This window comes from Dipodomys merriami, unplaced genomic scaffold (assembly GCF_024711535.1).
Source record: "Dipodomys merriami isolate MVZ:Mamm:240054 unplaced genomic scaffold, mDipMer1.0.p SCAF_62, whole genome shotgun sequence".
NCBI lineage: Eukaryota > Metazoa > Chordata > Mammalia > Rodentia > Heteromyidae > Dipodomys > Dipodomys merriami.
The window spans coordinates 298894-324739 of record NW_027206202.1 but is presented as its reverse complement, the minus strand read 5'-3'; the positions used below and the strand labels follow the sequence as shown (position 1 = coordinate 324739).

The following is a 25846-nucleotide window of genomic DNA, read 5'->3' as shown; positions in this document are numbered from 1 at the left end:
TCAAGTGATAAGAGTGCTAGCCTGGAATGAAAAAGCTAAAGGAAAACACCCAGGCCCTGAGTTCAAGCCCTAGAACTGGCACACACATACATGTGACATACACACACCAAAAACAAACAAAAAAACAAAACAGGGGAAATGGAGGCTGGGGCACAGCTTAGCAAGCATAGGCCCTCAGTTCAAACCCCACTACTGCCAAAAGTAAATACCCTTCCATTTTACAACTGACTTTCATTCATTCTTTATTCATTTTGTTGGGACCTGGGAATGAGGCTTAGTGGTAGAGTGTTTCCCTTGCAAGCATGAAGCCCTGGATTTGACTCCTCAGTACCACAGAAAAAGCCAGAAGTACTGCTGTGGCTCCAGTGGTAAAGTGCTAGCCTTGAGCAAAAGAAGCTCAGGGGCAGTGCCCAGGCCCTGATTTCAAGCCCCAGGACTGGCAGAAAAGAAAGAAAAAAAGAAAAGGAAAAATCATTTTTAAAAAGAGTAATTTTGTTGAAAATAGAAAAGCTACCAGAAATAGAGACAAATCAAAGCTACCCCTCTTTCTATCATTTGGAGTGATATTTTCTTTTGAAAGATGGTTTTTAAGTCCAGAGTTATTTATTCAGGTGGATCTTAATGTTCAGCCAAGGATCATTTCCTTTCACTGTATAATTTATTTAATAAATATGTATATTGTACATATGACAGATTGTAGTTATTTTTATAAGCTGAAGAAGAGTTTAATTTAAAAGGGTTCTCAAGGTCCCTAGCTATACAAAATGTACATATAGATAGATATGTATGCACACACACACACATATATATATATACACATATCTACATATATATTAAAACAGCACAGAAAAGAAACAAAAAGCTGAGACATAGATAGAACACAGAGCATGCTGAGTGAGGAGAGGGGTCATCATTTATGTGATAAACAACTGGCAAACCATCCCAACCTACCAGCTGTGCACTGACAATAGAATGACATCCAGCGGCAAAGCAGCTGGGCTCTGGAGAGCGTGTCTTACAAAGAACATTAAAATAAGACCTTAGCTCACCCTTTAAATGGCTCCTAGGCTGGTAGGCAGGATTATTGGAGCCCATAGATGCTAGCAAACCTATAATATTTAGGGGATTTTCACAGGGCTATAGTCTAAAATCAGGACTAGGGTTGGGATGTAGCTCAATGGCAAAGAGCTTGCCTAGCAACTGCAACATCCTGGATTTGATCCCCAGTTCCAAAAACAGAAAAGACTATACACACACACACACACACACACACACACACACACACACACACACACACACACACACACACACACACACACACACACACCATAGAGAGAGTTAAAATCAGGACTAAAAGGATTTAAATTTTTTTCTTGTCAATTGTATAAACAAGTGGGTTTTTCTTTCTGAAGACTGTCACATCACATTTTCCCAAATTCTGGATCTGACCCGAAACTGCTGCTCCAAGGTTCCTATGCTGATGGCACTGGGAGGTGGTGGGACTTTTAAGAGGCGGAGCCTCATGGGAGGTCCTTAGGTCAATCAGGGGCTTACCTTCAAGGGAACTGAAGGATCCTAGTTTCCCTTTAGCTTCGGTTAGGCTGCAGGATATATTTATCTTTAGAAAAGACAACAAAGCTTTCACCTGTGGCTAAAGATCCTCTGGGCCCTGTGTGGACTTGCTATGATATTGGCCTTTGCCAATATGGAACTGAGTCCACCTACCATCTGTCTCTCGACCCCCTCTCCAGGGCTGCGGAGGCCTGCTAGTGACAATCACAGAAACAGCCTGTTTACGTGCACCCCAAATCGAGCCATCGGGGGGCCGCCCCTGTCAAGCCCTATTCCTCTCTATGGTCTTTCCATAGCAGCTGGTGCAACCCCCGCCTGCCCCTCCCTCCTTCGCAGCAGATGCCTTTGCACCTACACATCTAGGAGAAAGAACTGAACACTCTCAAGCCCCCAGCAGGACGGTGGCACTGTGGTCCCTCTGCTCAAATTTCCTGACAGTGTCAGCTCTGGTCTCAGAGCAGTGAAAACACATCTTCTTATATCTATCTGCACATTCATTCAATGTATAACACGTCAAAAATGGCAACATGGCTGACATGGAATCAGGCTCTGAGGTAATTTGGGGCCTTCTGCTTCTTTGTTTTGCTTGATTTTTTTTTTTTCACTGAGCACGGATAATTTTTACAAATGCCATAGTTTTGTAATGGAAGTTATCTCCGGGAAAGATAAAAAGATCCTGAGGAGACAGTGACCATCAGTTTCCCCATATTATCCTCCAAGGAAGTCAGAATAAAGATCCCAAATACACTCAGATCACAATTTCAGGACCTGCAAATGTGTCACCTGACAGCAGCAAAAGGGACTTATTTGCAGATGTGATTAATGTAAGGCTCCCCAGATGAAGAAATTACCCTTGAGTTTTCTCTAATGATGGAGCAAAAAAGATGGAGGCAAGCCATATGCTGGTGGCTCAGGCCTGTAATCCTAGCTACTCAGGAGGCTGAGACCTGATGATCAGGGTTTGAACCAGCCAGGCAGGAAAGTTGGAGAAACTCTTATCTCCAATTAACCAGCAAAAAGTCAGCAGTGGAGATGTGGCTCAAGTGGTAGAATGCAGGCCTTGAGCAAAAAAAGCTCAGGGACAGTATAACCAGGTCCTGAGTTCAAGCTCTAGGACTGGCAAAAAAAAATGTTAAATGGAGGCAAGAGACTCAGAGTTGTGCATCAGGAACAAAGTCAGAGAGCTGCACTGTTGTTGGCTTGGAAGACCAGGCAGTGACTGGGAATGTTCTTGTCTACCACTAAGCTAGGGAGCAGCAGTGCTTCTAGCAATGAGAGGAGGACACCTGGATTAGTTTGGCTCCCCTAGAGACAGAAACTTTCTCCACTTGTTTCTCTGGCTTGTCCTGATCCCATGTGTTCTAAAGAAGAATTCAGCACCTGAGTTCTTGCTTGGCAAGGCTAAATCTGGACAGTACCCAGCATGGCCACTGCTCTAGCTGGGCTGGCTCCAGGCCCATTCCAGAGGGGGGGCGGGGGAAGAAAGGGAGGAGAGAGAGGCCCTGGAAGGCCTCCTGCTTCCCCACTTCTCTTTAGTGCTTTGTTAACATCTGAATTACAACACTCACGGACAGAAACTACAGCTTGTTATAAACATGTGTCTCTCACTCCCAGGGCTGGAACCATAAGTCACTTGGTTCTGTTGTTTTTGTTTATTTTTTCCTCCAGCACCAACCTCACTAAGTTGTGGAGAGGTGTTCCAATATGAATTAGATGAGTGGTTTTAATTTTTGTATCATGCTTTTGGGCATCTCACGGAACGGTAGTGGAAATAGAGAATACAAGTTCAAGTTCAAGCAAGGAGTTCAGGGTAACAGTTTCTAGGAAATCTATCATTTTTAGGAGTTTCTGTGGCCCTTGGCAGCCATTTTAAGCTGCACAATTGGCTTTTCTGTTTTATGGCACTTGGGATTTAAACCTAGAGCCCTGTGCACCAGCCCTGGGCATGGCTTTAGAAGCTAAAAAATGAGACAAGGTTTTCCAATATTGTTCTCCTTTCAAAATATAATCTCAGATTAGAAAAACAAACAAATGAACCAAGAAAAGGGCTGGGATGTAGCTCAGTGGCAAAGCACTTGCCTAGTAAGTGCAACTTCTTGCATTTAATCTACAGTAACAACAACAACAACAAAAATCAGTAAAAGGAGGGAAAACTGGTGCCGGGGCAGGTGGCTCATGCCTGTAATCCTAGATGCTCAGGAGGCTGAGATCTGAGAATGGAAATCTGAACCCAGCTAGGTAGTAAAGCCCATGAGACCCTTATCTTCAAGTTAGTAACCAAAAAAAAAGCCAGAAGTGGAGCTTTGGCTCAAGTGGTATCTTGGTTTTATTATTATGGTTATTCTTCTCAATATGGGGAGGTCATCCAAGAGTCTATTCAACCTGCCATTCTCAAGAAACAGATTTAAGCAAAAGATGTTGACACTGAGGGCTAAGAGTCTTTCACTGTACTTAAAAATGCTTTGACAAGGGCTGGGAAGGTGGCTCAGTGATAGAGCACTAGCCTTGAGCTGAAGAGCTGAGGGACAGTGCCCAGGCCCAGAGTTCAAGCCCAATGACCAGACCCAAAAAAAAAAAAAAAAAAAAAGCCTTGACAAGCCAGGTGCTGGTGGCTCATGCCTGTAATCCTAGCTACTCAAGAGGCTGAGATCTGAGGATCATGGTTCAAAGCCAGCCCGGGCAGGAAAGTCCATGAGACTCTTATCTCCAATAAACCACTAGAAAACCAGAAGTGGCCCTGTGGCTCAAGTGGTAGAGCGCTCGCCTTGAGCTAAAGAGCTGAGGGACAGTGCCCAGGCCCAGAGTTCAAGCCCCACAACCGACAAAAAAAAAAAAAAAAAATGCCTTGACAGGCTGGGCATAGTACTGCATACCTCTATTCCTAGCACTCCAAAGCCTGAGGCAGGAACATTGTGAGTTCAAGGCTAACTTAGGTTATACAGACAGAGAGAATAGAGAAAGAGGGAGAGATAGAGTCAGAGACAGAGACAGAGAGGATGCCTCTACAGAAAAAAATTAAAAAGGGACTTAGTAAACCTCATTTGATTTCCTTGTGTCTCAACTTCCTGACATTGTTCTTACAAAGGACTGACATGGAAACACTCTCAAAGCAACAGATGAAATATGTATTATCTTCTAAGTTACTGAACTTTGTTTTCTTCTACTGAAGGCTTAAAATAATAGAATATTGCTTGAACGCATCATAATCAGGAGATAACTTTCCCACACCACATAAAATTAAATTCCCTCAATATTCCAGACGCTTCTCTCTGCTTTATTTTTCCTAACACTTAACATATTTACTCTCACTGGGATGTAAATTCCACAAAGGCTTGGATTTGTGCTATTATGTTCCTGCTATGCCCAATAGCCCAGCTAAAGTGATACTGGTGCACAGTAGTACTCTATAAACATTTCTTGTATGAATACATAGCTAATACAAATCTAGAAATGAAATATGCCCTATGAAGCCATAAAAAAGCAGAGATTAGATGTAATCAAATCAACATGGCTAGATCTCAGAAGTGCCTCTGAATCAAGTAAGGCTAGTGGTAGAATAATAAATAAGCCTCCTGATCTACAAAACAGAGCCCAAATTGGCTCACGCCTATAATCCTAGCTACTCAGGAAGCTGAGATAGCAGGTATTCCATGCTAGCCCAGGCAGCAAAGTCAGTGAGACCATTATCTCCAATCAACCAGTAAAAAGCCAGAAGTGGAGCTGTAGCTCACGTGGTAGAGCACTAGCTATGAGGGAAAAAGTTAAGGGACAGCACCCAGGTTCTGAGTTCAAGCCCCTGTTCCAAATTCCAATAATAATAATAACAACAATAATGGCAAACTTGTTTTCCACTTCATTTTTTTTTTTTTAATCAGTCATGGGGCTTGAACTCTGGGCCTGGGCGCTGTCCCTGAGTTCTTCAGCTCAATGCAAGCGCTCTACCACTTGAGACATAGCGCCACTTCTATTTTTCTGGTGGTTTATGGAGATAAGAGTCTCATGGACTTTCATGCCCAAGCTGGCTTGAACCACAATCCTCAAACCTGAGCCTCCTGGGTAGCTAGGATTATAGGCATGAGCCATCAGCACCAGGCTTCTACTTCATTTTTGAAATGGAATCTCTGCATTGTTAAGATGAGCTTAACCCAGGCTAAAAATATTGAGACACAAGAGGCCGAGGTATAACTGACCAGAGTCCTAGGCTTTTAGACTTAGTTCATTAATACCATTTTAAGATTAGGAGGGCACTGGGACACCAATGGTTCACACCTATAATAGTAGCAACTCAGGAGGCTGAGATCTGAGGACTGAGGTTGGAAGCTGTCTGGGGCAGAAAAGTCCTCATGAGACTTTTTACCTCCAATTAACCACTCCAAAACCAGAAACAGAGCTATGGCTCAAAGTAGTAGAGTGCTAGCCTTAAGCCTTAAGGACAGGACCCAGGCTATGAGTTCAATCCTCATGACTGACAGGAAGAAAAAGAAAAAGAAAAGATTAAGAGGAAATTCTTTACTTACTGATTCTTTAGCCACTCCTCCACAAATGGGATGGAGAAGAATTCTGTGAAGGTTTCTCCTGTCCTCTTTGGATTGTGGCTGGCCAGGATACCACATGTTTGATGGACAAGAAGACCACAAGTGAGAGTTGAAGTCAACTGCTGCTCTTCCACTTGCAAATTAACATGGTGGAATTCTTAGAGACATTGAATATTTAAAGACATACACAGGGCCGGGAATGTGGCCTAGTGGTAGAGTGCTTGCCTAGCATGCATGAAGCACTGGGTTCAATTCCTCTGTACCACATAAACAAAAAAGGCTGGAAGTGGTGCTGTGGCTCAAGTAGTAGAGCGCTAGCCCTGAGCCCAGAGAGGCTCAGAGACAGAGCCCAGATCCTGAGTCAAACCCCAGAACCAGCAAAAAATAAAAATAAAAATAAATAAATAAAGAATGCTTAACTTACTTGTACAGCCACTCAGTCAGGTAATCACAAGCAATGAATTTGGTCCTTTTCCTCTGAAGAGAGAAAAGATAATTCAATTATATTTTACTTTGCCCATTGTGTCTTGAGTAGAAGAAGGAAGAGAGGTTAAATTGATTAAATGCAGACAAAATATGCAGGAATCTATTATGGCATTCATAAGTATTACAACAAACAGTATCTGGGCAAGGATATGCTTAGCATTCAATCAAGTGCCTAGTGGGAATTGAATGAATGAACTCTCACCTCTCCAACACCCAAGCATAAAAGCAAGAAAGAGGTCAGGTACAAGGATTAAGATATCTCAAAGTAGGAATTGCTAGCATAATTTTGGACCTTAATCTTTTGGTCAGATGTGGGGCTTGAACTCAGAGCCTGGGTGCTATCCCCAAGCTCTTTTTCTTTTATGCACGGCACGTGTGCGTACCAGTACTGGAGCTTGAATTCAAGGCCCTGAGTTCTCACTTAGCTTTTTCATTCAAGACTAGTGCTTGACCACTTAAACCACAGCTCCACTTTCAGCCTTTTGTTGGTTAACAAGAGATAAATCTCTTGGGTTTTTTTCTTCCCAGACTGGCTTTGAACCATGATCCTCAGATCTCAGCCTTCCAAGTAACTAGGATTATAGGCATGCATGAGCCACCGGTGCCCAGTTGAAAATTTTCTTTTCACTTTCTTCCCCTAGTATGTGATTATTAAAAAAAATTAATTCTCCTTTTTACTTAGAAATTGCCAACTCAACTTTGTAATTAATCCTAGATATGGTTGCTATAAAATTGATACCAAGAGGAAAGGGCTCCTTCAGGTTGCTTTTCATTTTACAGAAAATACAGTGATGTCTGAGTTGCTAGACATTATTTGTAGTCTTTTACCTTACAGCAGATAGTCTTTCATGAAAAATTGAACTACGCCTGGCATGGGTAACAGAAAGAAACCATTAGATTGAGTAACAGAGTCTTTTAATTCTGCATTGCCAGAGCAGGATTCCCTTCAAAAAGACATTAAGAAAATACTTGCACAACAATGCAAATATGTAACTAGCATGGACTGACATATAATAACTTACACAATCCAGTGATTGTAGGATGGCGGAGTCTCTCTCCAGCCCTACAAAGAGTCATTGTTCCCTTAGCATATCTGCCTCGCCACTGAGCAGCAAGGATTTCTTCTACGAAGGAATGTAGCCTGACTTACTCGATTACACAGATATTAAAAATAGTCCAATGGATTGAAGGTCATGCAGGCAGATTTAATGACTTTTGATGTAAAGAAATAAAATAGAAGAAACTGTGTTTTGCTTCTGTTCTGGGCAAGCATGGACGTGCGGTGCATACCCAGACATGCATGACACTGGGGACATTGTTCAGCTGTTGTTTAGTTTCAAAATTATCTGCTGGGGAGCTGAAAGAGAGAAGGGACAGCAAATGAAAAGTCATGCTGAGTGACGAGATAAGAGAGGAAGTAATAGGGAGAGAAATTGAAGAACAGAGATTAATAAAGTGTGGGTACCAGATTTGTGTAATGTGGACGATTACGGAATCCTAGATTGCTTGTAAATGGAGCAGATGTGTGGGTCGGGGCAAGTAGAGGAAACAGGGCAACTTCAGATAAGGTATAAAAATCATTTTAGGGGAACTGGGGACAGAGCTCAAGGGGTAGAGCACCTGCCCAGCAAATGCAAAGCCCTGATTTTAAATTCCAGTAGTACAGAAAAAAAAAAGCAATGTGGCTGGGCACCAATGGCTCACGCCTGTAATCTTAGCTACTCAGGAGGCTCGGATCTGAGGATCATGGTTCAAAGCCAGAATGGGCAGGAAAGTCCATGAGACTCTTATCTTCAATAAGCTACCAGAAAACCAGAAGTGGCACAGTGGCTCAAGCACTAGAGCACTTGCTTTGAGCTGAAGAGCTCAGGGACAGCACCCAGGCCCATAGTTCAAGCCCCACAACTGGGGGATGGGGGGAAATAGTGTGTGTACACACACGTGCGCAGGCCCATGGTTCAACTCAGAACCTCAAGCTCTCACGTGGCTCTTCTACTCAAGGCTGGCTTGAATACCACTTGAACCATGCCTCCACTTCTAGCTCTTTACTGGTTACTTGAAGATAAGAGTTTCAAGGACATTTCTGTCCATGTTAGCTTTGAACTAGGATCCTCAGGTCTCAGCCTCCTGAGTTGCTAGGATTACAAGCATGAGCCACAGTGCCCAATGTGTTGGTTTTTGTTTTTTTTTAAATCTAGAGTTGAAAGGAAAAAAACAAACACTATACATCAAGGGCTAAGATATTAACCTGCACCCTCCTTTGAAATGTACCCCAAGTTCTGAGGTGAATGGTTAGAGGAATGGACGGAGTGGACAGGTACAGAACAAAGCAAATAAATGGGTAACTATAAAAATCTAGAGTATTCACTCTCAAAGGCTTTCCTATGTGTTTGGAAAAAACATATTGTAATAAAACAGATGAGTCAGGCTGGGAATGTGGCTTAGTGGTAGAGTGCTTGCCTAGCATGCATGAAGTCCTGGGTTCAATTCCTCAATACCTCATATACAGAAAAAGCTGGAAGTGGTGCTGTGCCTCAAGTGGTAGAGTGCTATCTTGTGCAAAAGACGCTCAAGGACAGTACCCAGGCGCAGAGTTCAAGGCCCAGGACTGGCAAAAACAAAAAACAACAACAAAACAAAACAAAAAAAAAAACAACAGATGATTCAGCAGATCATTCAAGACTGAGACCCCAGCTGACCCAGGGAAAGAGATTCCTGACTTCAGACTTCAGCCGGAATCAGAATCAGCAGGCAGTAACCAAAGACAGGCAGTTCCCTCACAGATTTTAGGATCTCAAGCGGGGGGGGGGGGGGGGGGGGGGGGGGGGGGGGGGGGGGGAAGGATGGGAAACCCAGGGGACCTAACTAGGAGAAGAGATCACCAGGTCTCTAAGAAAACATTATCCTTCAGCTTTTAAAACAGCCTAAGGGCCGGGCGCTGGTGGCTCACGCCTGTAATCCTAGCTACTCAGGAGGCTGAGATCTGAGGATCGCGGTTCAAAGCCAGCCCGGGCAGGAGAGACCGTGAGACTCCAATAAACCACCAGAAAACCCGAAGTGGCGCTGTAGCTCAAGTGGTAGAGCGCTCGCCTTGAGCTGAAGAGCTGAGGGACAGCGCCCAGGCCCAGAGTTCAAGCCCCACGGCCGACAAAAAAAAAAAAAAAAAAAAAAAAAACAGCCTAAGGGGCCCCCTGGTCCAGAAAACTTTTGTTTTCGTTTTGTTTTTTAAGTACCTCACTCAGGAAGGATTAAAGATAGCCTAAGGTGAGTCAACAAATAGTTCTTAAAACAATGGATTTGTAACTTAGTTAAATACAGCCTAGAAGTCACTGGTAAACCTCCCTCCCCCAGGGACAATGACTCTGCCCCAGTGGTTTGTCCTGGAGAGGGGTTTAATGCTTCAAGTCCCTAATCATTAATGATACTTGTGCTGGGGTAAAAATCATGGTTGTTCTCTACCTAGAGATGACTTTCAGTCTATTAACAGTGTATTCCTTTCCTAATAAACTTCACTAACACATTTACCAAAAGTAAATAAATAAAACAGGTAAGGGGTACATATGATAAAAGACCCAAACTTCAAAGAGAGAAAGGGCAGAAATTAACATGGGCTCAATCTAGACAGTATTTAAGACCATTTCTTATGTTGGACATACATATAGGAGAAGACAGGCAGAGGACTGGAGTCTGGGAAGATAAACAACTAACGTTTGAAAACAATAGAATCTGTATCTAATAGTCAATCCAATTCTCCACCCCAAGCAAGTGCTCCTTGCTGTTAGCATGGACTTAAGGGAAGCCACATTTGATCAGGCATCATGTCACTCCCAGGTGGATTAGAGGAAAGCCCCTCCCATCCTTCCATAGGCCTTGTACCAGAACGCATTCCCCCCCCAACCCCCCCTCCCACCTACCTGTTACCACTGTCACCAAGGGCGAAAGAGGAGACTGGGTAACTAAGGGGCCTAACCACCATTTAGTTCTCTTAGCTACCAGTAACTCAAAACAACTTCCCCATTCCCTGTAGTGAATGGGGTAGCTAGAGACCTCTGAGATTAAAACGTGTGCTGACCATGAGCTATCTCTCTACTGCTCACAGGTAGACTCTACTGCTCAGAGTCTACCTGTAGCGAAGGAAGGTAGCACATATCTGTAATCCCAGCACTAAGAGATTAAGGTAAAAGGATTGCAAATTCCAATACCGCCTGGCTCAAGGGAAAAATATTTCTAAAGGCCTATGCTGGGAGTTTGTGAAGTTAAGTGTCGCTGGGTGTGCCACTGTGTTGATTGTGTAGGTTGAGACCTTTTGCTCTTGTAAGTAATAGAAAAATGTTTGGTCATCTTGTGTATTATAGACAGCAGACATCTATTCTTCACAGTTTTGGAAGCTGGGAACACCAGAGATCATGATGTTAATTGATACATTTGGTGTCTAGTGAGGACCAGCTCCTTATACGTGGCACCTGTTCACTGCTGTTCTGTGGTACCAGGGCTGAATGAGCTAAGTTCTCCTTTGTATATTTGAAAAGATATTCAGTAAGTTGGTTTAAAAAAAAAAAAAAAAGGAAAACAACTACAACAAATGATCATGAGCAATTCAGTAGCAAATTTTAGTGCTATGCCACCACAATCAAAGGATTCGAATTGTTACCTGGTACTAACCAGTGCTCTTTGCAGGAATGAAACTTGATGAGCTGCCAAGAGGCAAAGGAGAAGTGGGTGTGGGGAGAACAGGTGGAAAACATGGCATTCATACCACCTCTGCCCAGACTTTACATCTAATCTGCATTTAAAGCTGGGCCTTGATTGCTTTCCCACCATTGCTTTACTTATGCATAAAAGTGATTTCTTTCCAAATGAAGCAGGGTGCACCGGCGACCCTGCTGGGTGACATCTGCTATGGTCAGGCCCTGACACAACTAGGAGTAAAGAATTGAATCACAGAAGCTCATGCTTGTAATCCTGGCTACTGAGGAGGCTGAGATCTGAGGATCACGGAAGCCAGCCTGGGCAGACAAATTCAGGAGATTTATCTCAAGTGAACTAGTACAAGGCTGAAAGTGAAGGAATGGTAGTGCACTAGCCATAAGAGGAAAAGCCAGGCAAGAGCACATGGCCCTGAGTTCAAGCCCCAGCACCAGGATAAAAACAAACAAAACTGAGCCACACACAGTCCCACTATGGTTAATTCAGAGTCCCCCAACTCTGAGCTGGAGGCCTCCAGACCTTTCACCCATCTGTACCTCCAGCAGAGTGCCTCAATAAGGCAGTCAGATAATCCCACCACCCTCCCACCTAAAACCAACCTGGTCCCCCTTTACCCCACCCATGGGATTCCCTGAATCCAGAATGGACACATGATCCCTTCAGAGAGACAGGATGTGGCAGGAGAGATGGCACTGAGACTTCTGGGAAATCATGTCCTTTGTTCTTCTGAGAGAATTTGTTCTTTCTTGCCTGGATGGTATGGAAGGTGGAGGCCAAAAGGAGGCCTGTGGTATGGCTCTGGCACTTCTCTGGCAGAAGCTGGCCTGAGGACAAAGCAGACCTTGTGAGAAGCCCACTGAAGAGGCAGAAGAAAACCAGGTCCTCAGCTCCATATCACTACACCTGAGTCCAGCCCATCCTGAAGCCTCTGTACCTCAGGACCCTGTAATTTTCTGAGCTACTAATCCCCTTTGTTACTGCAGCTACTTTTCTGCTAGTTTATAGCACAGAAGCCTGGAATAGCATTCTTTCTGCCTCCTTTTAGTAACTGCACCTTCAACTCTTCCTCAATTTTAAAGCTGGGTGCTTGGGGGTGGGGTGGGGCCAAGGTGCTCTTTCCCTAGCCTTCCAATTTCCCCTGGCTCCCAGGGCTTGTCCCAAAGCAGGTAAGTGGTCTGAGCTGGTTCAGTAAGTGCCAGAAAGCTTGAACTCAGGGCCCTGGCACTCTCCCTGAGCTTCTTTTACTCAAGACTACCACTTGAGCCACAGCTCCATTTCCAACTTTTTTGGTAGTTTAGTAGAGTAAGAATGAAGAAGCAAGACACTCTGTCTTAAAACAAATTAGAAGCAAAAGAGATTGGGGGCACACATAGCTCAAGCAGCAGAACTCTTGCCTACCAAGTCTTTAGGCCCTGAGATCAAACCCTAGTATCAATAGAAAACAAAAATTTATGGCTGAGACTTCAAGGGTAATCTCAAAGTGGACACCGTTTAGTCATGTCTTTCTATTTGCCTCCTTAAATGACACATCATTTATTCTTCCTGACAGCCACAATGAGGTACAGTCTATGATGAGAAACCTCCCTGATCAGCAGAACAACAACAAAAAACCCCGAGGCTCTCACTGTTGAAGGAGTCTCTTGGGAACCCAGACCTAGCAAGCTTCCTTGCCCTCCATCAGGCACCTGCTTCTGAGACCTCCCAGCCCACCTTTTCCTTATGTACATACTCATTTCATGCCAGACCTTTTCTTGTGATTTAATGCTGTCACTTGATGACTGCAATTGGCTTAGCTGTGGCCAGGCACTGAGCAATATTGGCTTTCGGCACATTTTCTCATTAAATCCTCATCAACTCCCTTGTGTGAAGAAATTGGTATTATAATTTACATTTTATACAGAAAGAATCAGAGATTGAGAAGATGAAGGTCACCATGCTAGTGAGTTTCAAGGTCATACATTTATCAAATCAGGCAGACATAGCCCCCAACTCTATGCATCCTGCCTCTTAGGCAGCTAGGACCACAAAAACCTGGAGAATTCCAAGACTTCAAAGGAAGGGTTAAGCTGAGGGTGGGTGACTTATACCTGTAATCCTAGCTGCTCAGGAGGCTGAGATGTGAGGATGGAGGTTGGAAGCCAACTGGGACATTCTGCAGCTCAGTTGATGAGAGGTTCAGTGCCACATTATTCAGCCGTGTTTAAATCATCCTGTGATCAGCTGTTTTCCTGCCCTTAGTTTTGTGCAAAAATGTGTCTTCCAAGAGCAAATAGTAATACCCTCCTCCCCCCAAAAATAAACAAAAAGTTATGACAACTCTCCCAAGCCAAAAGGGCAGATAATGTGCTCGAGTGAGTACATTATGGCATTATGGAGAAAATGAATTCAGCATCCTCAGAACAAGGCTGAGCTCTGCATCCTGAGCATGTGTGGTCTTTCCTCAATGGCGGTCTCCTTGGAACCGTGTGCCATGGATACTGACATCTCCACTGTTTTTGATGTGCCAGGATGTGATGTCATTATGGTGTCATTTCCACTTTGCAGAGTAGGGCACAGAAGCTAAATTCCATGTCCAAAGTCACTTATCTGTCAACATAAGAATAGGAGTTTGACCCCTGGTGGTGGGACTCCAGAGCTGACCCTGCACCATGAGCTTGTCACACCTCTCCACAGTCCTACCTGTGCTTTACCAGTCCAGAGAGGAGAGAGTTGCTCACAGGTAACCAATTTAGAAGTCAAACCTGCCATCTGCTGTGGAACCTTTATTACTATTAATACCTTCTTAGATTCTTAGAAGAATGGAACTGAGACAATGTCTCCAATGTAATCCAGGCTGACCTTGAACTTTTTATCCTCCTGCTACAGCCTCTTGAAAGCTAGGATTACGGGCATATAGCACAACACTTGCTCCCCATATTATTATTATTATTATTATTATTATTATTATTATTATTATTATTATTATTATTATTTTGTCAGTTGTGGGGCTCTAACTCTGGGTGTGGGCACTATCCCTCAGCTCTTCAGCTCAAGGCAAGTGCTCTATCACTTGAGCTACAGCACCACTTCTGGTTTTCTGAGTGATTTATTGGAGAGTGATTTATAGTCTCACAGAGTTTCCTGCCCAGGCTGGCTTTGAACTGTGATCCTCAGATCTCAGCCTCCTGAGTAGCTAGGATTACAGGCATGACTCACCAATGCCCAGCTTTCCTTTTTTTTTTTTTAATGTAGTAGATAATTGGGCAAAGGGCCACCATTCTCAACCCTTCCTTGTCCGTAAGGCTCTTCTCATCAAGAGATTTCCTTGACTTGCTTTAATACTGCCTTCAAAGGGACAGCTGACCTCCATACAAGTCCTAGCAACCGGCCCAGCTTCCAGAGCAACCATCTGGCATTCACCTGCTGGGGGCTGAGAGAGCAAGAACAGAGAAGATTCAATCCCACTGAGGCCAACACAGACCAGGCTCTGACCTCCAACCTCTAACCTCCAGGGTAGCTGACCACAGACACATAAAGGAAAGTTGCCAAAGAAAGAAGAATTGTTCAGCAAGTCCAGCCCAATTGTTACCTTGCACAAGTGAGAGAGAAAAAAAAGTGTAATTTTAAACCAAAACTCTTGAGGAAGTTTATTACATAGCAGAATGTACACTGGTGCTGTGTATAATAACTAAAACTCAACTTATGGCCAAATGTCAATGTTTCTCAACTTGGCAGTTAGAGAAGGCTGCTGCTACAGCTACCTGGCACAATGCCAGGCCCCCAAGGACAAAGATTTAGGCCACAGAAGTAAAGTCCTGCCACATAGCCAGGGCCTTTTATTTTGAAAGCAAACCTCGGGGTCCCCATCAGGACAGGGCCTTTCAACTTTCTCTTCAAAGCCTGGTCCTTTGAAAAAGAATTTTTGAGTTTGAAAAACCAAAGCCATGGGGGCTGGGAAGGTGGCTTAGTGATACAATGCTTGCCTTGCATGCATGAGGCCCTGGGTTCGATTCCTCAGCACTACATAAGCAGAAAAAAAAGCCGGAAGTGGCGCTGTGGCTCAAGTGGTAGAGTGCTAGCCTTGAGCTGAAGAGCTGAGGGACAGCATCCAGGCCCAGAGTTCAAGCCCCATGACTGGACCCAAAAAAAAAAAGAAAGAAAAAAAGAAAAACCAAAGCCACTCCCAGCCAAGTTTAGGGAATGAAGTGACCAATGCTCTTTGTTAAAAAGAAAAGAGGAGCTTGCTTATGAAGGCATGGGTTTTTAAAAAAAAACACAATATTCAGTCCAGTTCTGATGGCAAATGTGAGCCATATGGGAAATGTTTTTAAACGCAGAAACCAAAATCCCATTAAGTATTTTTTAAATTGACACACAAAAATTACACATTTTTCAGAGATAACATGTGATGCTTCATGCCCTTTGCTAGTAGGGGAGGGTACTGGGAATTGAATTTAAGGTCTTGTGCTTACTAGACAGGCATTCTCTCACCTGAGCCATGCCCTCCATCCCCATGTGATTTTTTTTTTTTTGGGTGGTCTGGTCGTGGGGCCTGAACTCTGGGCCTGGGTGCTGTCCCTCAGCTCTTCAGCTCAAGGCTAGCGCTCTACCACTTGAGCCACAGCGCCACTTCCGGCTTTTTTCTTTTTGCTTATGTGGTACTGAGGAATCGAACCCAGGGGCCTCATGCATGCAAGACAAGCGCTCTACCACTGAGCCACCTTCCCAGCCCCCATGTGATGTTTTAACACTTTATGGACACGCTGTGTAATGCTCACACATTCACCTTTCTTTGATAGTCCCCACCATACAATGGGAACTATTTTCAGCACCCTCAGTCTTCTTACTATGAGACAGGGTATGAATGAATGTCAGCTCTGGAGGCAGATTCCTGGGTTTGAACCTTAGCTCTTCCCCTTAGCAGTCATGTACGTGGGGACCTCGCTAGACCTCAGTCACAAAAGTTGTGACAGAGTTCTTGTGATGTCTGAGTGAGATCACAGTGTAAAGCACTGCCTGGCATATAGGAAGTACTCCAGGAAGGATGGCCATTTCAAAATCAGAGTCCTACTGAGGGTTGGGTGGTGCGTCTCCTGACACACACAGAGTGCAACTATTCAAGTATCTTACTTGCCTCAGTCATCTCTTGGAAGCACTCATGGGCATCTCAGCTCAGTGACCTTATCTATGCAATTAAGTCATTCCTTCTTTCAGAACTCAGTTCCTACACTGTAAAATTCCTAACAGCTGGGTGCCAGGCTCACACCTGTAATCCTAGATACTCAGGAGGCTGAGGTTCTGAGGGTCAAAGTTCAAAACCAGCCTGAGCAGGACAGTCTAAGAGATTCTTATCTCCAATTAACCACCAAAAGGCCAGAAGTGGAGGTGTGGCGCAAGTGGCAGAACATCAGCCTTGAGTGAAAAGGCTCAGGGGTAGCTCCCACTCCCTGAGGTCAAACCCTAGTACCTGCACCAAAACCCAAACCAAACGAACAAAAAATAACCCTTTAAGACTTCACGAAAGATAGATGGGATGGAAGAAATTAGATTTGATTAAGAAATCCTAAGGTTAGGGTATAGGAGTGTGGCTAAAGTGGTAGAGTGCTTGCCTAGCAAGTGCAAAGCCTGGAGTTCAATCCCCAATGCTGCAAAAACAAAACAAAAACACAAAATACCTAAGGAAATGAAAGGAGCATTCCCCTGTGGTACACCCATGTGGCATTCAAAGACTGAGCTTCCTACTGACTCCTGACCGGAAGGAAGTGGGTGGGAAGCTGGTGGTTTTTGTGGTGCCTGTGACATTATGAAATACTTCCAGTTCCCTCCCAGAACCTGGGCCAACTGAGGAAACAAGCTGGGCATACTTGCAAGGGTTTATTTTTTATTTTTGCTAGTCCTGGGGCTTGAATTCAGGGTCTGGGCACTGTCCCTGAGCTTCTTTTGCTCAAGGCTAGCACTCTACTACTCGAACCACAGTGCCACTTCTGCCCTTTTCTATTTATGTGGTACTGAGGAATTGAATCCAGGGCTTCACACATGCTAGGCAAGCAACTCTACCACTAAGCCACCTTCCCAGCTCCCACCAGGATTTTGAACCCCAGAGTGCCTGCCTGCCTGCAGAGTTTATCAGCACTCCTAAGAGCCTGCACAGCTTTCGTGGTCTTTCCTGATCAGACGTAAACTGCACACAAGCATGTGGCATCTGGTGTTGACAGGGCGCCAGCTGCTGGGCTACGGATGTCAAAGATGAGAAATGGCTTGGCCCACGGCCTGACTCATTAATCTCTAATACAAATAGAAATTTCTCGGATGCTTTAAAGGAGTTTTTGTCGCTGCCTGGAGACTGAGAGTGTTACTAACCTCCTCCTTACAACATTATTTATGGACAAACATTAGCTGTGCAACCTGCAAGGTAAAATCTTCATGACTGGACCTGTTAGCTGATTGTGTTTAAATGATCAACGGAACAGCTGGGTAAGGTACAACACTACTAAACAAAGGGTTCCAGCTGCCCCACGGTGGAGAAATCAAATTTGCAGCCTCAAGTTCCCTCTTGCTATTTTGTTCATTCATGTTTCAGAGGAAGAAAAATGGCAAGCCCATGAGTTGGGAGTGTGGCTTAGTGGTGGAGTGCTTGCCTAGCATGCATGAAACCCTGGGTTCAATTGCTTAGTACCATATAAACAGAAAAAGCCAGAAATGGCACTGTAGCTCAAGTGGCAGAGTGCTAGCCTTGAGCAAAAGAAGCTCAGGGACAGTGCCCAGGCCCTGAGTCCAAGTCCCAGAACTGGCACAAAAAAAAAGGGGGGGGGTGGCAAGTCCAGGAGGAAAGCAAGAACTTTAGCCTGTCATCACCTTCCCACCCACCTGGAAGCCTTGACCAGCCCCCACACCTGTGGCTTTCTGGAGGACCAGGACAGCTACTGACCTCTCTGTACCCATAGGGACTGGGTGCCATGATCGGCACACAGAAGGGTTCCATGTATATTTGTTGAACAGAACTTTGCTTTCTCTCTCACTCTCTGGTTGTGGGGTTTGGACTCTGGGCCTCTGAATGCTAGGTATCTTCTCCACCGCTTGACCAGACCCCAGCCCTTTTAGCTTTTAGGGTTTTTGCTTTTATTGAGAAGGCTTTGCTCTTCTATCCAGGGTCAGCCTCAGACCATGTTCCTTCTACAGCCTCCCACATAATGAGGAGGACAGGTGCACAGTACCACACCTGGCTTGTTTGTTCAGATGGGGTCTGGCTAACATTTTTGTCTGGGCTGGCCTCAAACCACAACTCTCTTGATCTCTGCCTCCAAAGTAGTTGGAATTAAAGGCTTGAGCCATGTAGCCTGGATGAAAACAATTATTTCTGAGCCACTTTGCCTGCTTACAGATATTCTTCACATGACAACAGAGACATGCCATTGTGGCCAACTGATTGTTTTAGATTCCATCCTGTGCTCCGTCTGATTAAAGACATAGCTCACTAACAAACTTTGGTCAACAGTAGGATAGCAAAGGGGACACACCTAGAGCTGGGACTGTGAGACAGTCTGCTTTTCTCACTTTACTTAAAGGAACTAAAGCCAGAGAGACAAAGCGGTGGGACAATGGCAGGGGTCAGGCTGAGAGCTCCTTCCTTGACTTCTCCAGCCTCACCCCCACCCAGCCTGCCACGCCTGCCACCTGTTTAACACCACAGAGAGAAGACCACGCTGCTCTTTATGAAAGTGGTCAGGATTAAGTGGGCCAGGGAAGTCAAAGCAGAGAATGAACAATAGTAAAGAATTGTAGACAGTTTAGATTGTGTAGTGAAAGGTAATCTGTTTTCCCAAAAATAGCTATGAATAGAAGCCATCATCGGCATTTCTGGGAGCTACTTTGAAGACAACCTCCAACTCCAGTACATTGGGAAAGAAACACGGCCAGGCTCTGAGGTCACCTGCCAGCAAGAGCAAGGCCACGGAGGTAATAGGTACAACCCCTCCCCCTCCATCCCCTTCCCTGGAGCACTCATGATAAACTAAGAGGACCTTTGTTGAGAACTTTTCATGCTCTAGGCCTGCCCTGGGCACTCTGTGTGGTGCCAATAGCATGCTAGGACATGACCACGAACATGACCACCTCTGTCCTCTGCTGTGTTACCACAGGGATGGAGGTGCTCATGCATGCTAGGCAAGGGCTCTACCCTCAGCTACAGCTCCATCCTTGTCTAAAGTTTATCTGAGACAGAGTCTCCCTAAGTTGCCTTTCCTGTCTTCAAATTTATGATTCTTGCCTCAACCTCCCTAGTAGCTGAGATTACAGGCATAAGCCACCATACCCGGAGAGGCAAACTTGAAAATTAGGCAACTTTGATTCCAGAGTCTTACTTCTAACAATTACACCCTGAACCAAGGCCCAATTTACTGACTGCGTAATAGCAAATGTATGTTGTGTGTGAGGCAGTGCCATGAACCACATGCTGCTCTTTCTCCCAGGTTAGCCAAACTCATGAGTTACATGGGTGACCTCTTTCTCCTTCCTCCATCAGAGCCTCTCCAGAGATGGGTCCCATATAGAGAAGAGATGTAGGTTATAGTCAGGGCTCAGACACAGCAGTGCTTTCCTGGGGACAACTGTATGGTCACCATGAACAATATACATGGAAATATACATTTCAATATACATTGAAAGGGGGACCAAGGAAATCAAAGAATCTGTCCTCAAGGCTCTTAAAGTATCAATGGAGACGGGCATGTGTAAAATTAAGTATATGTGCATGTGGGTTAAGAATGTCTTAATCAAAGCTATCTTAAATTTGCCATAAAATGAGGAACAGATGAATTCTCTGAAATCTGAGCACTGGGCCTAGCAGGGAACTGCCAGTCTGAGATAGGCATCATGGAGCTGAGTGCACAAAAACAAAACAGAACTGAAACAGGTGAGGAAGAGGAGCGGAATGAGTGTCTTCTGAAGAAAGAAGGCATGTTTGAACAGTGGCAAGGAAGTGAGTGTGAGTGGGGGACAAGGACTGGCTCAGTGTGGCTGGAGGCAGTGCCTGGGAAGGAGGCAGATCAAGGGCAGGAGACAGACAGGAGAAGGCTAGGCTGGTGCTCTTGCTTCATTGTGTGAATGCCTCTTTGTCAAACAGTGTACTGTGGGACAGTGCGGCACCCCAAATTATTCCTTAAAGGATGTGGTTTAGATGTTGGATGCCTCCCCCACCAAAGGGTCATGTGGTAAAGGCTGGATCTCCGGAGTGATGCTCACTCTCAAAGGTGTTAGAGGGCGCGTGCTATGGAACTCCAGCCCCTTCCTGGCTTTGCTCTACCACAGACTCCTACCATAAGGTACTGCCTTGCCACAGGCCCAAAGCAATAGGGCCAACTGATCCTGGGCTAGAACCTGCAAAACTGTGAGTGGAAGTAAATCTCTTTGTGTTATCACTTGTCTCAGGTGTCTCATTATAGTGACAGAAGGCTGACATGATTTGCTATCCAAATTCTGACAGGTCTGCCTGAGGTGAAGAGACAAAGTATCAGAGAGAGGGGCCTGTGAGGAGTATTGGGCTGAGTGGATCAAGTGGCAGGCAGATGGGGACAGCTCTAACATGTGGTAACTAGGAGGTGACAAGGACCATGTAATGACAAGTGTATAAAGTAGCTCCTCAGCATGTAAAAGCAGCATTGGGTCCAGGCACAGGTTCTTCTCAGGCAGGGGCTCCAACTGAGGGACACCATTAACTTGGGATTGCTTCTCCAGGCTCCAGAAGTGTCATATCAATTAGGCTTCCAGTCTGCTAACATTTGAGTGTCATTTTTTTGCCAGTCCTGGGGCTTGAACTAGGGCCTGGGTACTGTCCCTGAGCTGCTTTTGCTCCAGGCTGGTGCTCTACCACTTGAGCCAAAGCACCACTTCCGGCTTTTTTTTTTACTGTTTGTGTGGTACTGAAGAATTGAACCCAGGGCTTCATGCATGCTAGGCAAGCACTCCACCACTAAGCCACCTTCCCAGCCTTTGTGTGTCATTTTGAAACACTTAATCTGGATTTGAATCCCAGCTCTGCCACTTGCCCCTGATCATGGTGTGAGGCTCTGCCACCCTCCATTTTCTCATGTGCAGAAAGCTACTGACAGGAACAGGGAGAATTGGGTGACAGCACTCTGCAAAGGGCCTGACACAGACCAGAGGCTTGGCCAACATTAAATGTCTTTCATTATCTTACTCACTTGGTGTAGGGCATCCAAAAGTCCAGAACTCAGAGCTCACAGGGACATGTGCCCCAACACATCCCACAAATGGAGGGGATGAACATGTGGGGCACAGAGATTGGTGTAGACACATAGCGGGTACAGTGTGATGAGTCCTGGTAGACTGAACACTGGGCATGAGTTACTTGCTTGACAGTGGACACAGGGTAAACTGGGAGAAGCTAGAGCAGGAGGAACAATCAGAGCCAAATGAGAAGTGAGGAGTGCTTTCGTTAGTTCACACAACACAGGAATGGAAAACCTGAGGAAGCCAGGAGATGCCAGATGCACAGAAGAAGGGCAGGAAGGATGCCACGCAAGGGGATATTCACTTCAGGGCTCTGGTGACTGGACAGATGGAAGTTATTAATTTTGTTGTTGTTGTTGCTGCTGCTGTTGTTGTTGTTGCCAGTCCTAGCATTCTACCACTTGAGCCACAGTGCCACTTCGGAATTTTCTGTGTACATAGTACTGATGAATCAAACCCAGGGTTTCATGCATGCTAGGCAAGGACTCTACCACTAAGCCACATTCCCAGCCATAGTTGTTACATTTTGAATGCAACAACTTGATGGCACTAAGGTCATGGCTGCCCTCTGATTTAAGTGAGTAACTGAGAATTTGAAATAAAGAGACCCTGGCCATACAACTCACCTCAAAGCACTTTTCTATCTTTGCTTGGTGAAGCAGGCTGACCATTCCAGAAAGCAGAACTGGAAAGATGAAATTTTCCAAATATTCTTTGGGGGAGCCTAAAACAAACAGATGAACAAACTCATTCCTACTGCAGATTCCAAATGATCTATGTTTATCTGGAGAGATGTTTGCTGCTTTGGTACCACCCAGGGGTATAAGGAAAGAGTGCTGAGACGGGAGCAGGGGGAAAGATATAATGACCATGGCAGTGAGTGGCCTGCGGGTGCAGGCACAGAACAAACCACCAGCAGCAGGCCAGGTACAAGGAGTGGGCCTGAGGAGCTGGGAGAGGAAGATCCCCAGCCTACATCTCAGGGAGGAGCAAAAAGGCGTTTTCTCCCCATTTTGCATTTGTTCCTCTTCCTTTCCTTCTCCTTTATAGTTCACCTAGTCAAGAGTATGCTTATTGCTATTATCATCTCAAATTTTTATGGTGATACTGGAGGTTGAAATTAGGGCCTTACACCTATACAGGCAGGTGCTCTGCCCCTTAAGACATGCCCCAGGCGTTTACAGACAGGAACTAGCAATTTTTGCCCAGGCCAGCCTCAGATCACAGTCTTCCATATTATGCTTCCTGAGTAGCCAGGATTATAGATGTGTAGTACCACCTCTGGCTTGTTTTGCTGACACAGGGGTCTTGCTAACTTTTTATCTTATTCTCTTGATCTGTCATTTCCTGAATAGCTGGGATTACAGGTGTGAGCCATGACACCTAGCTCTCTCTATTATATTTTAAACTTCAAGATAAATCAGTGGCATGAGGGGATTTCTTTTAGAAATAAGGATTCTCATTTAGGAAAATTCTCTGAGGTCTATCTAATCACCCCTTTCCCTATCTCATGGTTCTGGAATGTTACAACCCCAATGATAAAAGATGACACTGGAGTTTCTTTCTTACATGTTTTTGGATCAAGTGTCACCAATTTCTTCTGAGGACAGGGTACATGTGAGTCCACAGGGGTTTGGGCTGTCGGCACTAAATGCTCTGCCCTGATGCTGGGGAACACCAATTCCTCCAGTGGGGAAACCTGGTGTGGGCAGGGAGCAGAGTTAATTCACAGAAACAGTTTAATCATTGCAGTCTTTAAAGACAAACTTACAAGAGAATACAACTCTGGGTCAGACTTTATGGCTATAGGTCTTTGTCTTCTTACCCTCCTGAGACATGACTTTTTTTCTAGAAAAGATTAAGAGGGCTATCTGTGGGGAAGATACTGGCCAGCCAGTCCAAAATAGGCAGGATGAAGGGTGGTTCCACAAGTGAAGAGGTAGGCACAGCACTCAACAAGCCCTAAGGACTCAAGTTCCTCTTCCCACCACAAAGGGGCCTCAGCTGTCAGAATTGCCAGGCACAGAAGGGGAAAAAGGGGAGAGAATGGGTAAAGTGAGGATCTGGCAGGGCTCCATAGGCCTGCCCTCTGCCCATACCTCTCAACATGAGGACATGTCCCTCATACCAGCATCCATGTGCATGTGTCAGTCCTGGGGCTTGAACTCAGGACCTGAGCACTGTCCCAGAGATTTAAGTGCTCAAGGCTAGCATACTACCATTCGAGCCACAGCTCCACTTCCTGCTTTTTGGTGGCTAATTAAAGGTGAGAGTCTCATGGACTTTCCTGCCTTAGGGTGGCTTCAACTATGACCCTCTGATCTTAGCCTAGGATTACAGGCATGAGTTGCCAGTACCTGGTTCAGAGCCTTACTTAAATTTTTTTTAACTCCATTAAGTGTTTACTTAATTTCAAGGTTTATTTCCAAGGTTCTCCCCTCCTGGCCTGGCCTGGCCTCTCTCTCCCACAGTCTTCATCTATCCCACCCAGGTGTGCAGACAAATTTGCTCTGTCTGCATCTGTCCCCAACACAGACAGAGTGCTGGACTGATTATGGAGGCCTTTGCCACCCAAGATTCCACTGCAGCCTTGAGTCCCATGATCCAGGCAACGAGTACCCAACCCATTGAAGAGATGCAGTCACTCCATCAGTGCAGCTAGCAGGGACCTGTGTTCAAGTCATGGCTCCAGTGCCTTCCCTTTCCCACCTCCCCAACTCTGGACACTGGACCCTCACAGGCTACCTGTGTCCTTCTCACTTCAGAACCTCTGATGAAGGTTGAGACCTAATCAATACTCACAGGAACTGCAGCTTCCGGTTTGACTTTACATTCTAGAAAGGAAGGCAGCTCCGCTTCATACTCTAAAGGAGGGGGAAAAAAACACCCTCAGTTCACATTTCAGTGTGTGTTGTGATGTCAATTTTCTCTGAGTAGCTCAGAGGAAGAGAATGGAGAGGGAGGTTAAGTAAAGGCACCAAAAGTACCACTGAACAGAGAGGAACATGAAGAATGCCAGTGCTACAGGCTCCAACAACTACTGCTGAAAGTATCTTTTTTTTTTTTTTTTTGTCAGTCATGGGGCTCGAACTCTGGGTCTGGGCACTGTCCCCCAGCTCTTCAGCTCAAGGCTACCACTTGAGCCACAGTGCCACTTCTGGTTTTCTGGTGGTTTATTGGAGATAAGAGTCTCTCAGACTTTCCTGCCTGGGCTGGCTTTGAACTGTGATCTTCAGATCTCAGCCTCCTGAGTAGCTAGACTACAGGCATGAGCCACCGGTGCCTGGCTGAAAGTATAATTCTTTTTGTTTTTTGTCGGTTGTGGGGCTTGAACTCTGGGCTTGGGTGCTGTCCGTGCGCACTTCAGCTCAAAGCAAGCGCTCTACCGCTTGAGCCACAGTGCCACTTCTGGTTTTCTGGTGGTTACTTGGAGATAAGAGTCTCACAGACTTTCCTTTCCCTGGCTGGCTTTGAACTGCTATCCTCAGATCTCAGCCTCCTGAGTAGCTAGGATTACAGGTGTGAGCCACCAGTGCCCAGCTTGAAAGTATAATTCTTTTTGGACAATGTCACCCCTTCCCTCACTCTTTTCCAGTTTTCCCCTCCCATCCCTACCCACAAGTTGTATAGTTCATTTTCAACAGTGAACACTACTGTTGCAGTTGTTCACCCTTTGTCCCTCCATTTGTATCCCCCCTTGTCCTCCCAAAGACAGATAAACCAAGATAAAAAGAAAAGGGGGCTGGGAAGGTGGCTCAGTGGTAGAGCGCTTGCCTTGTATGCCTGAGGCCCTGGGTTCGATTCCTCAGCACCACATAAACAAAAAAGAAAAAATCTGGAAGTGGCACTGTGGCTCAAGTGGTAGAGCGCTAGCCTTGAGCTGAAGAGCTGAGGAACAGTGCCCAGGCCCAGAGTTCAGGCCCCACGACCGGACCAAAAAAAAAAAAAAATTAAAAAAGAAAAGAAAAGAAGAACAGCAACAAAGAAACCCCTGTTTTCTGGAGTTCATGTTGGTAAATATTATTTTATATGATCAGATGCTAGGCATTGTGCATGGCTGTGACCTTGGCTGAGAGTTAAGGTCCTTTTCCTTGCAGTTGTCGATCTGACGTCCTGGTGATCTTGGTGGCTGTCAGCTGGTGACTGCTCAGGTCCTTTGAGGCCACATCTGGTTCCTGGCCATGGGCAATGTACATAGGATTGGTGCTACTTCAAAGACAGTGGGGAGTCACTTCTGCTTGAACCTGACTTCTTCCAAGGGCTCACCTACAGTAACCTCCCTAAAATAAACTGATTAAGAACTTTAGATACATCTGGAG

The 25846-nt window shown here is 45.3% G+C and overlaps 1 protein-coding gene across 2 annotated transcripts in view; it reads right to left on the bottom strand.

Moving 5' to 3' along the window:
* LOC138814922 (IQ domain-containing protein K-like) overlaps nucleotides 1-24383 on the bottom strand; it is a 68609-nt gene extending 44226 nt beyond the window's left edge. Inside the window, exons 1-4 of one of the 2 annotated variants that reach the window (XM_070004048.1) lie at nucleotides 24330-24383; nucleotides 22154-22251; nucleotides 6532-6584; nucleotides 6090-6167 (exon numbers count right to left, since the gene is read on the bottom strand). In XM_070004048.1, coding sequence (XP_069860149.1) covers nucleotides 6090-6167; nucleotides 6532-6584; nucleotides 22154-22198 — 176 coding nt within the window. In that variant the 5' untranslated portion in view covers nucleotides 22199-22251; nucleotides 24330-24383. Of the gene's footprint in view, nucleotides 1-6089; nucleotides 6241-6531; nucleotides 6585-22153; nucleotides 22252-24329 lie in introns of those variants that run through there. The other variant, XM_070004049.1, reaches the window with a different exon arrangement.
* Nucleotides 24384-25846: the final 1463 nt, after the last annotated feature.